Raw genomic sequence first — 17658 nt, forward strand, 5'->3', positions numbered from 1 at the left:
ATTTCCACTGGTTTACGAAGGAAGCGCTATCAAAGGTATGGAACGGCCCAGCATCACAGCATCTTGTTCCCCATTCAGGGAACCAAGGTTACATACGTAACCGGGATGTTCCCTCTCATAGGCTCACTTCAATGCTGTGAGGAAGTCAATGCTTTGGGAATGCTATACCATAACGCCTGATGTACCTTTAGATAGCTGGAAGACCAAGAAAAGCGTCTGCTCAAGCGGATAAGACCCAGGAGCCAGAAGCCAACCTCACGTCCAGACTGTAAAACTTGATGAAGGTGTTAGGAGAGGACCATCCTGCCACAGCACAAACATCTTCCATCGAGGACCCTTTGAAGAAGGCCTGAGAAGAAGCCACTGCTCTTGTAGAATGAGCACGCACCCCTAGAGGCGAAGTCAAGCCACGCGCCAAAGAGATAGCCTCCACTATCCAGTGTGACATCTGCTGTTTAGTGACAGCAGAACCTCTTCTCTTACCACCAAAACACACAAACAACTGGTCAGATCCACGCCACTGAGCCGTGCAGTCGACATAGATCCTAAGTGCCCTAACTGGGCAGAGACTCAGGCTAACTGGCCCCGCATCAGCTGGGGAAAAAGCCTCTAAGACCACTTGCTGAAAGCCGAAGTGACCTTAGGAACATAATCAGGCCTAGGTCGCAAAAAGACTTTAACAAGTCCTGGGGCAAAGTCCATACACGAAGGACTGATGGAGAGAGCCAGCAGATCCCCTACCCTCTTAAGGGCGGATAAAGCCACCAAAAGAACCGTCTTGAGGGTCAAGAGCTTCTCTGACACAGACTCCAATGGTTCAAAAGGATGGCCTGTCAGACCCTCCAAAACAATCGATAAGTCCCAAGAAGGAACTTATGCTAGGCGGAAAGGCCTAAGCCGTCTCGAACCCTGCTTAAAACGGGAGACCAAGGGGTGCCGACCAACTGAAACACCTCCCACGAGTGCATGTCCCGCCGATATGGCCGCCCCGTACACCTTAAGAGTGGCGGGGTAACCCCCTCAGAGAAACGACTTTAAAGAAACTCCAGTACTGAACTGATGGGGCAATGGACTGGATCCAGAATGCGCTGTCTACACCAAGAGGCAAAAAGTCTCCACTTGAAAGCATATAAGGGTCTAGTGGAGGGAGCCCTAGAATTTATAATATTGTCGGTAATCTCAACCGAGAGACCGGAATACATTAGCGTACTCCGCTCAGGGGCCACACCCATAACCTCCATAATTCCGGTCGAGGATGCCAAATCTTGCCCCGAGCTTGTGTCAACAGATCGTGTCTGAAGGGAACCTCCCATGGAGGGCCAGCTAGCAGACTGACCAGGTCTGAGAACCACGACTGAGTGGGCCACCACGGGGCCACCAGCAGCAGGTGCTCCACTCTGTCTGATCATACTCTGTACTGAACTGCTGGGAGCAACCAGATTGGGGGAAAAGCATAAAGATTGGTCCTGGGCCATTTGTGGGCCAGAGCATCCAGACCTAGAGGCGACGGGGTAGACACGGAAAACCAAAGCGGGCAGTGCGTAGTCATGCTCAAAGCAAACAAGTCCACTTTCACTTGGCCGAACCTCTGCCATATAAGATCCACCACCTGGGGCTGCAATCTCCACTCCCCATCCTCCAGACTCTGTCTCGAGAACAGGTCTGCTCCTGCGTTCAGGTGACCTGGGATATGGACTGCTCTGACCGACAGGAGCTTTGTCTGAGTCCAAAGAAGAACACACCTCGTACCGTCGTAGGAAGAACCCTGCTGAAAGCAGGTGGCCCTTTCCGAAACTGGATGGTGTAACTGTGTCGAATGGTGCGTAGTACCCATTGTGAGACGTTGGGCAGGCGTCTCCACGTGGCCCAATAATCTGCCAGGGTGCTTTAGACGTTCTACGGTTGGAACGTTCACCTGATTTTCCTGTATAAGGTCCCGGAGCACCTGAGTGGTGGGAAAGTCTATAACAGGAAGATGTCCAATTGTCCTGTCGGGCCTGCCCCACCACCCCAAAAGTGGGAGCTTTGAAGGCCGTCATAAACGGGCCATGCTTGCATGACCCTTGGGCTTTCTCTTGAACTCTGAATGCTGGAACACGCAGAGTATCTGAGGGAGTGCTCGTCATAAGGACTCGACCTAAAACTGCCAGAGGCGCAGTATGCGGCGGGACTGTCAAGATCCAAAGATGAGCAGAGGAATCAGGAACTGCTATTAGGAGCCTGAGAACGAGAGGAATTGGCCGTCAAACTCAGGTCTATCCGCTTGCAATGCCGTGGGTGAGCAGGTGGGCGAGACCTAGGACCCCAGTCCTTACGAGGGGGTAACTTAGGCGACGGCTCATGCCGCTGGACCTCGCGAGGGTGCTGCAAAGAGGATGAGCGTGAACGAGCCGCAGGTGGCTGATGCTCTACTTCCTTGGCCCTGTGCGGGATGAACTGACGAAACACGGCGGACTGCTGTTTCGCTGCTCGAAACTTCTCCACGACAGTCGCGACCTAATCCCCGAACAGACCATCACTAGAAATGGGGGCGTCCAAAAGAAAAGTCCTGTCCTTTTCCTTAATGTCAGTGAGAGTGAGCCAAAGGTGGCGCTCAACTGACACTAAACCTGCCATGGACCTGCCCACTGCCCGAGCCGTGTGCCTGCCCTGGTAGCCCTAAGCGCCAAGTCAGTAGCTCGCCTGAGCTCTTTAACAGCCTCTAGGCTCAGACCCTCACCTTCGTCCAGCTCCTTAAGCACATCTGCTTGATAAGCCTGGAGTACACCCATAGAATGGAGTGTAGCCACGGCCTGCCCAGCAGCCATATAAGATTTTCTGATTAAAGCAGACGTAATCCTACATGGCTTGGACGGCAACAGAGGGCGTGACTTCCAAGACGGAGCAGAATTCGGTGCGAGATGTGTCTTCTACGGCCGGCATCGCCACATAGCCATGATCCGCCATTTTAGAAACCATGGCGAAATCAGCGGCATCGGGATTAGTAATACGCGCTGAAAAAGATTGTTTCCAAGACCTCAAAACCTCAAGGTGGAGGTCTTGGAAGAAGTGGAGAGGCCTACGGGGCTGAGACGGATTGCGGCTAGACAAAAATTGATCGTCCAGTTTCAACTGGGCCTGATTTTGCACCGGCTCGCTATCTCACTCTAACCCCAGCGTATCCACAGCACGTGTTACAACATCTAACAGTTCGCTGTAAGATGGGGAGGTGCGTTTCTCCTGTCCACTCGGAGGGAGAGAACTGCACACTTCACCCAATAAATCCTCTGAATCGGAGGCCGCTGTGGACAGCACGTCTTCATCATACGGCATACAACCGAAAAACATCGCATCACAAGCTTCCGGGGTAGGCCGCAAATTATCATTGACAAAGACCACGGGATCCCCGTATCGCTCTTTGAGCGCTTGCACATGGCCTGGAGAGAGCGAGAGAAAAGGAGAGAACTTCGTTGACTCACCCTCTAAGAGCCTCCGCTCACATGCGTCACCCCAAGCGACCGTCTCATGCGGGGCCTCGGCAACCGCAGAAACAGGATAGCGGGGGTTAGACACGAGGCCTACTTTATTCGAGAAGGCCGCGAACCTCAAGCGCAATGCTTTTAGCTGTAGGCTATCACAGTGTCGACAATCAGAAAGGCCGCTAAGCGCTGCTTGAGCGTGTTGTAGGCCCAAACATTGCACGCACCTGTCATGAGAGTCTCCTCCTGCGATAAACCTGTCACACGGCTCGATGCATCTCCTGTAACTCATTGTGTCCGCTGAAGAGGAGTAAACTGCTCTTTTGAAGGAATTAGCTAAGAACACGACAAAAAGAACGCTTTCCTATGGGCGACAGATGATTCGTTTCCTGAAGGAAATGAAATCTGATGAAATAACGCGCAGCACGCTGATATAGCTTATCTACGTGCGAGTTGGGGGTGGTGCTAAGTGCTATTTGGTGTGATGGTATAAGGGCTTCAGACATTCGTCACACCGAAGATGTTCCCAAAGCGATGACATCATCGCAGCATCGAAGTGAGCCTATGAGAGGGAACGAGCATCTTCCATCCGAAGACTTGTGTTGCATTTTGGGGCAAAGCAAAAAAAAAACCATTGTCAAACAACAATATAAAATGCGGTAAACTATGAATTGGTTATTCTACAATTAATTGTACTATAAGTTATACTTCAATTGGAAAATACTGTAAATTGATAAACTGTTCGGCGTGATGACGTTTAATGTCTCCGATAGCATCTGTAGTCCCATTTAGCAACTTGATAGCAACCGTCTTTTTAAAGAAACGTAACAGTTTTTAAAAATCACGAGTGGGGTGTAACTGGTGTGTTTTATGTCGTAGAATAAACCGTGAAAGTATCTTGAGCTTGTGTGAACCACGGACCTTATTTTAGGGGATTTAACCAAACTCCCATTCAAAAAACCCATTGACTCTGGGACGATGGAAACGGAAGTGCTAAAATGCTGACCGGCTTCTGGGTTTTTGCCTACAGAGTGACATCATAGTTCCACCACTCTATATTGAATAGAGGGCATGGTTTTATTTTTGCGCTCCTCCTCTCTGTTGCTCACTCATAGCAATCTTAACGGTTGGAGGGGCGTGTTTAAGGATATTCTGCCCAAGCCGTCAAACTGACGTCATCAGAAAAGGAATGCCATTCCAGAGCGGAAGTAAATGTTCAGATTTTGATTAAAGATTACCAAAACAATTTTTTTTTTCAGCGGATTAACTTGCACTGATTAATTGTTCACATCAAGACTAGCAATGTGCGCTAGTAAAGTAAATAAAGTAAATTTTGATTTCATGTGGACGAAAAAATAAAAATGCAATAAAACTTTTTGCCATAATAGAATACTACATTTATTTAATCAATTTATTTATTTATTTAATTAATTAATACATTTTATTTCATTCACGTTCTAATGCAAAAACATATTGTTGTTGCCAAACTGGTCGTACAAACGGTTCAGTAATACAAAAAAAGTCTTGTGTAGTTCAGTATGATTTCCATAGTAAAAGTCCTTTCAAAACTAATAATAATTTCCACTAAAATAATGCAGCCATAATATACATAATGTGGCTGAAAATTTTTGAGAGTTTCAAAGTGTAATAAGCTTTCAGAATGAATAAAGAAATAATAAATAAATAAATAGCGTTTTTAAACTTTATTATTATTATTATTTTAACAAGTCATCACATTGCTAATCGCGTTTGGACGAAATGAATCCTATCGGCTCCTGTACAGTTATTCAGCATGGCGTCCTCCGTAAGGGCAGCTTCACGGTTTTGTTCTTTGTGTCTGTTTACGTCTTTAAGACACAATGTCAGCAGTGCAGTTAGACGGCCCTGCCGACCCTGCTCCTCTCGACCGGTCAGGAGCAGTCTGTACGAGCATGTGCTGGAAGGGTACAGTCACAAACCTAAACTGGACATGCGGCGTGTGTGCGAGGAGACGGATGCGGTGAAGGAGGAGGTGGAGGATCGGAAAGGAGATCTGCGGGCAGCTGATGTCGGAGTTATCGTAAGACACTACATTACATGTCATTCATTAAAACAATACTGCTACGTGAACTGCACGTGTGCTTCTTTTAGATAATGAATGTGCACACGTAATCGGAACATCTGTGTGGTGCAATGTGTCCAGATCGCAGTATGGAAGGAATTTCAACAGAAGGTGCAAAAAGAAATATCAGATTTGGAGACGAGAAAGAATGTGATCAGTGCCAAAGTCCGCGCTCTTGTGGTAAGTGTACACATGTATGCAGTATGATATGTAATTCATCTAAACTTGCACAACTATTTAAAGGGATGGTTCACCCAAAAATGAAAATTCTACTCACGCTCGTGTTGTTCCAAACCTGTTGTGGTGGAAATTCGGCTGTAAAATTAAAATCAGACTGCTCAATGATAAAATGATCAAATTAAATGTATTTGTCTGAAAATCATGATCTAGGGTAGTGTCGTTATGGCCAAAACATTCCTCAGAGTGCTACAAAATGAGCTCTTAAAGGGGTCATATGATGCGATTTCAAGTTTTCCTGTGTTACAAGCTGATTGTGCATAGATAAGATCCCTGAAGTTGCAAAGACTAAAGAACAAGTACAAAAAAAAGAAAGATGCACTGTTATGGAGATTTTTCCATCTACAGATTTTTCCCTGACCTTCTTTTCTCTTTAAATTAAGGGTGTACACTATTGCTGAAAAACACAATCACTATTTAGCAGTCAGATGTCCGTATGCACAAAGGCGCAGATCCCTAAACAAGACCATATCTACTGATGAAACTTTTTTGTAGAAGCATTTTTTAAATTTGAACTAGAACCTCATGACTACACCATGTATGAGATGAGTTATGTATGAGAAGCTGCAAAAGACACAGGCGCATTCGATCCTGGTAGAGTAGACTACAATGCCGGCTGTTCTGACTCAAAGACTGTAAGTAGTTTTTTTTATATTTAAAGAGTTTTTATTTTTTATATTTAAAGCAAGTTTTTTGGGCAGTGTAGAGTAGGGCTTGTTGTTTGTCATTTCTCTGATCACAAATGCAGACATGGTTTTATGTTTACGCGGCGCGATGCAACGCAGCGCGTAAAAAGACAGTATAAGTCATTATAATCCATAATTATGTCCCCACTGGATGCAACAAATGCCTCGTTTATAATGGGTTTTAATGTTTTTGAATCATCGCTCCGGCCGGACAGGGCATCATCACAGTATGTTAAGGGGCGTAACATTTCCGTCACACGCTTGAGGCATTCGGCCAATCATAACTTACTGGATAGCTGGCCAATCACAGCACACCTTGCTTTTCAGACCGATGAGCTTTGTAAAAATCTATGCGTTTCAGAAAGGCGGGGCATAGAGGAGAAACAATAATGTACAGTATGTGGAAAATAATGTGTTTTTTGAACCTTAAACCGCATAAACACATTTCATTACACCAAATACACAAAATAATGTTCTTTTTAGCAACATCATATGACCCCTTTAATCTACTATCAGGTCTAGGGGGATGTCTATCCAAGAGATCGTTCATACATTCATTAAAGTCTCCACCAATTATAAAATAAGCATCATTATATTTCTTAAGCAACTTTCTAAAAGTATCCACTATGAGAGCAAACAATACCCTATTGGAAGCATGAGAATTGTGTCCATGTATACAACAAGCCATAAAGGTGGCATTATCTTGTCTAATTACAGCAATAACCCATCTAGCTTCATCTGAACATAAAGTTTCTAGTATAGCCCCTTTAAACCGATGAACTAGAATAGCAGTTCCAGCTGAGTGGTTGCTGCCATGACTAAAAAAAAATTGAGTTTCCCCATTGCATCCTCCAAAACTTAGCATCTGTCTCCCCTGAGTGAGTTTCTTGAAAAAAATAAATCAGCTGTACTTCTTTTACAAAACAAAACAAAAATTACTTTTCTTTTCAGACTGTCACGCAAACCTCTAACATTCAAAGTCACAAACGATAAGAATTTGAACATGTACTCCATAACAGGAGCAACTGAACAATATAAACAAAAATGACAAAAAGATAACTTTTACTAGACTTACTCTAGATATAAAGGGAGAGGTGGATAATATAATAACCAGTAAAGCACACAAGGCATCAAGGTGATAAACAAATGAGAAAAAAGAGAGGAAAAAAGGGTAATTAATTAAATGATAATTATAAATAAAATAAAATAAAAATGTGAAATGTAAAAAATAATTTTATGACTACATCATCGTATGCAGGAAACAAACTACACAAAAGACCTAATAAATAAGAGGGGGGGGGGGAAATTATATAAAAAATAAATGAATAAATAAATCAAATAATATATAATTAACGAGTAAATATGATAACCTTCTTGTTATAATGAATTTAGACGTTTCAGTACATTTTAAATTGCTAGTCCATTTTCACATTTCCAACCTTTGCATAGAAGAAGCGGTGAATAGTTACCGGTAGCAAGTTAGCCGGTAGTCGAATAGAAGATTTTTTTCTCCGTCAATTAGAGCAAATTAATTGCGAAAGGTTGCCTTTTTGCCCTCCTCCCTTGCCTTCTTCACAAGAGGCCAAAGTCTCTCTCTCGCTGTTCTATCCTCAGGAGACAGTGGCTCAGAAAGACGCAGTCTGTTCTCAGTCAAAAATGTGCAACCTTTGGCAGCATTCCAAATGACATCCCGGGTGCGTTGTAAAGAAAAGAGAATTATGATTGATTTGGCCTTTCCATCGGCACGCTTCGGGCCCAAACGATGAGCGATGTCAACGCTGTTCTGAAGCCTGTCTGCGATTCCTGGAGTAACCTTCCCCTAGATGTTGATGACCACACTCCGGACATCTTCCCCATCTTTTTCCGCAACACCATGTAACTTTAGAAACCACTTCCAACTGTAGCGTCCTGTATGCATTCCTGTTCACTTGCTTTCAGCGATTTGTTTTCCTCTCTCAAGCCATGAATCTCGGATTCCGAGTGATTTAGAGCCTCTTTATGGACGCCAACATCCAAAACAAGTTGTTGCACTGTAGCGCTTAGACTCTTGATTTGTTTCGCTGTTGCCTCAGTGGTAATTTCGATCCAAACTTTTGCAATGTCTTGTCATGTTTTGAAGCGAGCTCCTGTATAGCAGACAAGACATCCGCGTTCCTGCTAACGTTAGAGTCCATGCGTTTAGTTTCTTTAGCAGCCGGTTTCTTTGGAGTATCTATGAGGGTCACCTCATCAACCTCACTGTCAAAGTTTGGGCATGAGTCAAACCACTGAGATTCTGTTTCACCCTGAAGATTAAATCCTGAGCCACTCGAAAATGATGCAGAATCTTCAATATGATCAGCCGTATCAAGAGTGTTGGACGACATGGCATCGAGACAAACTTGCTCAGTTTTCTTTCTGCCTCTCTTTCCCATGCATAAAGTTGTACAGGAGGAAACGTAAAAAAAAATGTTACTTAGTTCTTTTCTACGTTCTCACCAATTTAAGCAACAGGTTATTACCACTTCACCTTAAACGTCCCTGAAGAAAAACTACGCAACCACCTACATCACCGCCATCTTGGCCTCCACACCTCCACTTTCCCGTTTTACATGTTATAGTACATAGTTCGATTAATGGCACACGTCATTATGTCCCTTCGTGACGCCATCCGACGTCTCCTCCAGAATTTCACGTATAAGCATATAGTTTCGTCTTGATGCCATGTACAGTTTTGGGTGTTTCATTTTTAATTTTATGAAAGCTTCAAGTGCAGTTAATTATTCGTACGTGCAGACGACGGCGGGTGTCCAAGCTCTTTTATTTGCCGTCAAATGGTTGAGCACTCTCTTTTGTGTGTATCCTGTCGCAAAATGCGGCGAAAAGTCCTATACGATGGTAATAATGTGATTAAGGTGTTTACATGTCTGTTCTGCACTTCAGTAATGCAACTAAAATAGGAATACTCCACATGTCTTAATTCGATTTCTGTTTACTTCGATTATGATTTTAGCCGGATTAAGGTAATCAAAAATCAGATGTCGTCACGTGGGGACGTAATGACGTGTGCCATTAATCGAACTATGTACTATAACATGTAAAACGGGAACATGAAAGGAATATTCTAAAAGCAACTCATGTAAACACCATAATCATAATATTAGCTTATTTAGAATAAGGTAAATAATTAGATTACTGATGTCCATGTAAACGTAGTCAGTGATAAAGACCCCAGGACCTCATTGTTTGTGTCAGATAAGAGAGAGAGAGATAAAAAAACATGCAGTGTTGGGGGTACTCCAGGACCAGGATTGGAAACCACTGGCTTACAACATCTCAGTCAAAATCTAACCCTTACATTTACAGCATAATGTTCATTGGGCAGCAGTCTATTTGAAAACGTAAGTTCATCCCCTTATATTCTTAAACTGTTGACATTCTCTAGAAGCAATTACTTTAGTCTTCCTTCTCTAATCCCTTCATTAAAAACATCATATATTAAGTGAAGTATAAATGTAGAAAATCTGTTTTCAATACATGACATAAAAATACTGATTTACAAACATATGTCAAAAAAAAAAGTTTCTTTCATGATTTAAAAGCAGTGGCATTGATAGAATACATAAACGTAGTCAGTGATAAAGACCCCAGGACCTCATTGTTTGTGTCAGATAAGAGAGAGAGAGATAAAAAACATGCAGTGTTGGGGGTACTCCAGGACCAGGATTGGGAACCACTGGCTTACAACATCTCAGTCAAAATCTAACCCTTACATTTACAGCATAATGTTCATTGGGCAGCAGTCTATTTGAAAACGTAAGTTCATCCCCTTATATTCTTAAACTGTTGACATTCTCTAGAAGCAATTACTTTAGTCTTCCTTCTCTAATCCCTTCATTAAAAACATCATATATTAAGTGAAGTATAAATGTAGAAAATCTGTTTTCAATACATGACATAAAAATACTGATTTACAAACATATGTCAAAAAAAAAAGTTTCTTTCATGATTTAAAAGCAGTGGCATTGATAGAATACACATATATAAAAAAAAAAGGAAATTTTCTCTTAGACTGTATGAATTTCTTTCTTATTTTAAGCACAGAAGATATTTTGAAGAATGTTGATTACCAAACAGGTGACAATAGCTATTGTCCTCCATAGTATTAATGTCAGAAGTGTTTTATTTTGGGGTGAACAATCCCATTAAGCTAAAAGGTGAATTATTTAGGGGAAAATACAAGAAGTGGTGATTACTTACAGTTCTTAAAAATACTCTTTGCTTCATACATATACGTATACATATGTTTTAAATGTATAAAAAAAAGGAAATGTTCTCTTAGACTGTATGAATTTCTTTCTTATTTTAAGCACAGAAGATATTTTGAAGAATGTTGATAACCAAACAGGTGACAATAGCTATTGTCCTCCATAGTATTAATGTCAGAAGTGTTTTATTTTGGGGTGAACAATCCCATTAAGCTAAAAGGTGAATTATTTAGGGGAAAATACAAGAAGTGGTGATTACTTACAGTTCTTAAAAATACTCTTTGCTTCATACATATACGTATACATATGTTTTAAATGAACAGTTTGACCAGAAATTGTCGATGAAGGTCAATTTCTGGTGTGTACCCTGGCTGTTATTTTCTGTATTATGGAAGTAAGTGAGGACTGGGTGTCCACTGCAAAATAGACAAAATCAGTTAGTAGTCTATGTAAATAGTGCACTAGCCTATATTCCAAGTCTTTAACTTTAAATCTCTTGATGTTGAAATAAAGTTATTGTTGATGTTATTTGGCAGCTGGGTATTTATTTCTGGATAAAATGGGTTTTTAGTCAATTTTTTTAATTTTTTGACAAATCTACTTTGGCTAGTGTAAGTGCCAGCTTTCTTTGATTTCTGTAAGTTTTTAGACTTTAGTTTGAGTAAATGAATAAAAAAATACTTGAGAATAATTTAAAGCTGTGAATATATTTACTATATTTACTATATTTTAGTGATGTTTCTGCTTGCTATCATGTGCATGTTATGCATTGGAATACTCTTTTCCTTTCTCTGTTTTGTACTTGACAGTTTGAGGAGTACACGAGTGCTAGGGAAGAGGGTAGAGCAATCAGAGAGAAACTTAGTCGGTTGTATGTGCAAGAGGGTGAGCTGGAGAAACAACATTACTGCCATGCCCTAAAATTGCCCAACAGAACACATCCAAGTGTGGTAAGACACCGCTTACCTTTTCATAATAAAAAAAAAAGAGGAAAACCCTGGGAAATGCCTTATCTTCAGTTCAAAAGGACATTTTATGTAGTAGTTTAAGTAAGATATCTGATCAAAAAATGGTAATTAATTCCTCTTAACTGGTATTAAATAATTAAATGTTAAACTAAGCAAATCCAATTATCAGATATACACCAAAACAAACAACAGTATATAAAGACATGCACATGCAAAGGTGTGTTTTTACTTATTTTACAGGAATGTAATTTTTTCTTTTCTCATAGCCCATCGGAAATGAGAGCCAGGCAAGCGTGGTTGAATTGGTTGGTCAGAAACTAGGTACATTTATTTGATGTAAACTGTATTATCCCTCTCCTTAAATTGTTTGGGCAAAAATACATTTTGGTTAGTAGCAGCAATCATTACTTGTATTGACATTGAGGTTTGACGTACCTGATTTCTTGCAGCAGTTGACAGCAGTTCTCTAGTGAGATCAGTGTTTAACAGAGTAGTTTAGTTAATATTTGTTGTTAACTATCTTTATCATGGCAGTGCCTGGTAAAATGTTTTGCAAATGCATTGATGTGTTGCACAATATGTATTGTAATATACTGTATTGTCATGTGTCCACTACAGAATTTGATTTCAAACCAAAAGGCCACCTGCAAATTGGAGAGAATCTTGACATCGTAAGACAAAGGTTAGATGTTTTCTTTCTCTAATGGTTTAATTTTATTTAAATCTTTATTTTTATAAATTTTTTTAATTAATCTTTTCCCTTAGACGACTTGCCCATGTGTCAGGGCACAGATCATACTATTTGAGAGGTGTAGGGGCCAGACTTCAGTTTGCCTTGCAAAATTATACCATGGATCTTCTTCAGAAACGGGTTTGTATGTTTTCATCTTTTGGAATAATGTGTACCCATGAATGGAATTAAAGGGATAGTTCACCCAAAAATGACTTCTGTCATTAATTTCTCACCCTCATGTCATTCCAAACCCTTAAGACCATCGTTCATCTTCTGGCCAGAGAGCTCTCAGATGTCATCACAAATATCTTAATTTGTGTTCAGAAGATGAACGAAGGTTTTACGGGTTTGGAACGACATGAGGGTGAACAATTAATGACAGAATTTAAATTTTTGGGTGAACTATTCTTTAATAATGTAAATATATAATATATATATATAGAGCACTTCATGCTTCCTTCTGCTGACAAGCTGATTTGATTGGAGATGCTGATTTCATTTTCCAGCAGGACTTGGCACCTGCCCACACTGCCAAAAGCACCAAAAGATGGTTCCATGACCATGGTGTTACTGTGCTTGATTGGCCTGCAAGCTCGCCTGACCTGAACCCCATAGAGAATCTATGGGGTATTGTCAAGAGGAAGATGAGAGACACCAGACCCAACAATGCAGATGACCTGAAGGCCGCTATCAAAGCAACCTGGGCTTCCATACCACCTCAGTAGTGCCACAGGCTGATTGTCTCCATGCCACGCCGCACTGATGCAGTAATTCATGCAAAAGGAGGCCCAACCAAGTATTGAGTACATGTACAGTAAATTAACATACTTTCCAGAAGGCCAACAATTCACTAAAAATGTTTTTTTTAATTGGTCTTATGAAGTATTCTAATTTGTTGAGATAGTGAATTGGTGGAGCATAGTTTTTATGGAAAGTGATGAACAATATTAAATGTTTAGATTATTAAAGTGAAGCAACTGAGGACTGAGTATGATCGGTTTCAAGATGCCTGTTGCTAGGAGAAATTTTTTTTATATATCATTGTTATCAGCATTTGTTTCTCCTACAGTAAATTTAGAGGGTGGTAGAGCTGGAAGCTGATGAAAACCATTCATATTTTTGGATGAGGCAGGCTTTACCCTGGCCATGACATGGTTGAGAGGGGCCCAGAACGATGTTCGCTGGGGGCCCGACCACCCCCCACTGAATGTGAATTTGAGGGGACCCCATAGCAAAATCAGTGCAATGGGCCCAGAATTCCTCGCAACGGCACTGAGAGAGGGGCCCAGAACGATGTTCGCTGGGGGGCCCGACCACCCCCCACTGAATGTGAATTTGAGGGGACCCCATAGCAAAATCAGTGCAATGGGCCCAGAATTCCTCGCAACGGCACTGAGAGCAATCATGGTTTCAGGCCCATCCACAGTTTATCACCTTATCTACCACCATACTCCCCTTTCCTTACTGTAAATGATTGTACTAAAAACTACACAGTGAAATTATGGGTATATTTTGTGTGGGGGATCTAAAGTAATGTTCCATAATAAATGTGTTTTTTAAACCAATGCTTCTGCGAATGCAAGGCTTCTTTAAAGATATGAATGCAATATGCAAAGTTTTTAACATTGGACAGCCTGTGTTAAAAGTTTTGAGTTTTGTGTCTAGAGTTTAAAAAAATGACATAAAGGTTCTGAAATTGGTGACAAAATGATTGTTAAAAACTGTAATAAAGCAAAGAGTACTTATACATTTATATTGTGTAGTGTCTTGTTTGCACTCACAGTTGATCAAGAATCTTTTTTTTATTATTATTAGTCAATCCCTGGAGGTTTTTGTTTTAATATGCAATGTGGCTAATACACTCGGATTTCTGGGCACTAATCTCAAAACATGTGATTACATGTCATAACATGTTCTCCTTTCTCTCATTTTCCTTATTTCATGTTACAGTTTTTTTCCATTTCTTACACACAAAATCTTTACTTGTCACACAATTTCTGAAACCTGAAACTCAAACACCAGAACCACACACCAAGTCTGCAAAACCATACACTAATTCTTGGCCTTAGACTCAGTTTTCAATTTCATAAAACACTTTTTGCAAAACACAACACACAATTCTCTATATAACACACAAAAATCTAACAGGAATTAATATTATGGCAAAGGTGTTTGCAAATGTTTGCTTTTGAGATGTGTTTGTGATATTTTGAATGCAGTGCTTCATTTTGCAAGAGATGTGAGGCATTTAGCATTTTGTGTGTGCAATTCTTGGAATTCAGAGTATTGTCTGCATTTATCACTCTCCTAGTGGTAGCACTTTATGGAGCCAGTATCCTGTCTGAGTTTAGTCTAGTTCCTAGTTCTAGTCCTTGCCTGATTGTCTGTTCCTGATAATCTGCCTGTCTTGGATTTCTCTCTCGTCTTGTTGTTTGGATTCTGTTTGCACCTCGCCTGGATTATTATCTGCCTGTGGATTACTCGCCTGCCTCATCCTTTGGATTGTTCGCCGTTGATCGACCTACGCCTGTTTATTGGATCACTCTTCTGTCTTGCCCTCTAAATACCTGTTTGCCATTGTCCGACCCTTGCCTGTTTTGACTATGTTTAAGAATAAAGCTTTGCAGATGGATCCACATGTCTCTCGTCTCGTTCGCCCCGTTACAGTTATACAGATATAGTTCATTTTACACATTCCACTGACTCCATTCTAGTGCACAGTTGAGCATCAAAGCCTTTCAAAGTATACTCCATTGACTGAAATCACTCACACATGCACTGTTGTCCATGTACAAGTGACACAAATGTCAACGGGCACAAAAAATCAGGCTGCACATGAACTGTGCTTATGCATTCTTTCAATTTTAGTTGTACACTCTTAAATTCCTTGTTGTAAATTCAACAGACTCAACAGAGAAAACTGCTCTGATTGCCACTGTTTTGTGATTGTGATTAAATTATTTTTAATCACAATTTTACAGTTTTTTTTCCTTCAGCTGCTTACACACCAAAACTTGTCACACAATTGTTGAAACCTAACACTCAAACACCAGAACCACACACCAAATCCATACACTAATTCTCTGCCTTAGACTCAGTTTTCAAAACACAACACACAATTATCTATGCAACACACAAAAATCTAACAGGAATTAATATTACGGCAAAGGTGTTTGCAAATGTTTGCTTTTGAGATGTGTTTGTAATATTTTGAATGCAGTGCTTCATTTTCACAAGAAAACAAGAGATGTGAGGCGTTTTGCATCGTATGTGTGCAATTCTTGGATTTGTGTATAAAGTAAAGAAAAAAAGAGGCAAAGTTTGGAAAATATGTGTAAGCAGTTGAAAAAAAACTGTAATACCGTTTTTCTCGATTGCTAACACACAATTCATGAAACAATTCACCATTTTCTCACAACTATAAACACAATCTCAAAACTACACACCAACTTGTGCAAACTTCCAGGTCAAAATCAAATAGTTTAGTCAAAAACATGTTCTCTTTTGTCAGACTCAAGATTTGCCTCAGATGATACACAAACCTGTTTCAATTCAACAATTCAAAACACTGTTACAAAACCTCCTTTTGGGAAATAGGAATCCTTTTGTTACAGTATACAACATAAATATAAGGGTGCAGATACAGTAAAATTCAGCAATAAACTTTAAGAAACCTTTACTGTCATTACACTTCTGTAAAGAGATCTTACAGTAGATGAAAAGCACTACAAGAGAAAAGTTCAAAGACCAAACAACTGAATATACAGTAAACACACATTGGAATATACTGTCAGTTATACTTTACAGAAATAAATAATGAATGAATAATTACAGTTTTTCTCGATTGCTAACACACTATAACTGATTCTGTATGACTGTTTATACACACGTTCCAATCATATTGTATGTGTAAGTAGTAATGAAACCTTGTAGATGAGCCTGTAGGCTAACTTCCCTCATGGTCAGTCCATGCAGAAGAACATGGTCAACTATTGTTGCTTTGTATTTCATCAGAAACAAATGACTTTTGACCTCATCCACTTCATTTTTATTTCCCCCTCCTATTCCTCTTTGTCTCCCACTAGCAGGATTAATTTTCCAAAACTCATAATCACTTGTGCTCTTGTGCATAACATCCTGAGATTCTGACCTGTGTGTCATCAGTTTTGCTACTGAATGTTCACATATGCATAAATGTGCACTGTCTGAGTTCATTTTTTGATGCTTGAGTTAATTATATTGTGTGTTTGTGTTTTCTGAATGAGAACATGTTTAAACCTGTGCAAAATTATGGCGTTTTGAGAGTTTTGCAGAAAACACTGAGCAAATTGGAACGTGTGTGCAAACAGGTGAAATGTGTTAAAGGTTTTGAGAAATGTGTCTTTGTTTCGAGAACTGTATGAATGGTTTGGAAAGTTGGGCCAAATGAATCAGTTATAGTGTGTTAGCCATCGGGAAAACTGTAAGTTCAACCAATACAGGAGTCTCACAATAATAATTATAATAATAAGTAGAGAGTTTCAGAGAGCAAGGCATGTACCTGGTTAGCATAGTGAGGACAATCCCTAGATAAAGCATGTGTGTCTAATCAAGCAACCCTTATATTATTCCAACAGCAGAAGACATTGGTCTCTATTTAGTCTCAGCCTCAGACGTCACGCCTATTTGTTGGCTAAACGTCTGATGCATATGGCACACAAAAGTGGAAATACTTCAGGAGTTTCGAAGTTGCCATCGGATTGGTTGAATTATACAGGATTTCCGGTAGGTGTGTCGCGCGTTCTTTAACGTTCTGCCTGGAAACAAGATACCATTCAGGTTTTTACAATCACTGATCTTCTACACATAATAACTGTCAGCTCCACACTTGATGACAGCTATTAGCACATTTACATCATATTTAAATAATTTAGCTATTACTATTTTGATATTTTATATCCTAGCTATGTTACAAAGTATATAATGATACATTATACAAACAAAAACGCCTATTTTGAGGTAAATTAAATACTTTACAAAAAAGGTTATCTCGTTTAGTTTTTCTGAATTGCTAAAACACGTTTCTTGAAACCATCACTCATTTTCTCGTAACCTTAAACACAAATCCAATCCTCAAACTAAATTCACAAAACCTCCGACTCTTCCATCAAAATCAAACAATCAGTGCAAAACCACTTCACTTGCACTCAAAATCAAACGGTGCTCTCAGATCACACACTCATGAGTCA

General features: G+C 40.3%; 1 protein-coding gene across 1 annotated transcript; it reads left to right on the forward strand.

Moving 5' to 3' along the window:
* Window positions 1-5216: 5216 nt before the first annotated feature.
* LOC107561371 (serine--tRNA ligase, mitochondrial-like) lies at window positions 5217-15376 on the forward strand. The gene is made up of 8 exons (XM_016245806.1): window positions 5217-5517; window positions 5641-5739; window positions 11539-11679; window positions 11964-12018; window positions 12316-12379; window positions 12463-12568; window positions 12937-13002; window positions 15299-15376. Exons 1-8 carry the CDS (start codon window positions 5251-5253, stop codon window positions 15374-15376), a joined length of 876 nt encoding a protein of 291 aa, XP_016101292.1. The 5' UTR covers window positions 5217-5250.
* The last annotated feature ends 2282 nt before the right edge of the window (window positions 15377-17658 follow it).

This window comes from Sinocyclocheilus grahami, unplaced genomic scaffold (assembly GCF_001515645.1).
Source record: "Sinocyclocheilus grahami isolate Dianchi unplaced genomic scaffold, SAMN03320097.WGS_v1.1 scaffold769.1, whole genome shotgun sequence".
Lineage (NCBI taxonomy): Eukaryota > Metazoa > Chordata > Actinopteri > Cypriniformes > Cyprinidae > Sinocyclocheilus > Sinocyclocheilus grahami.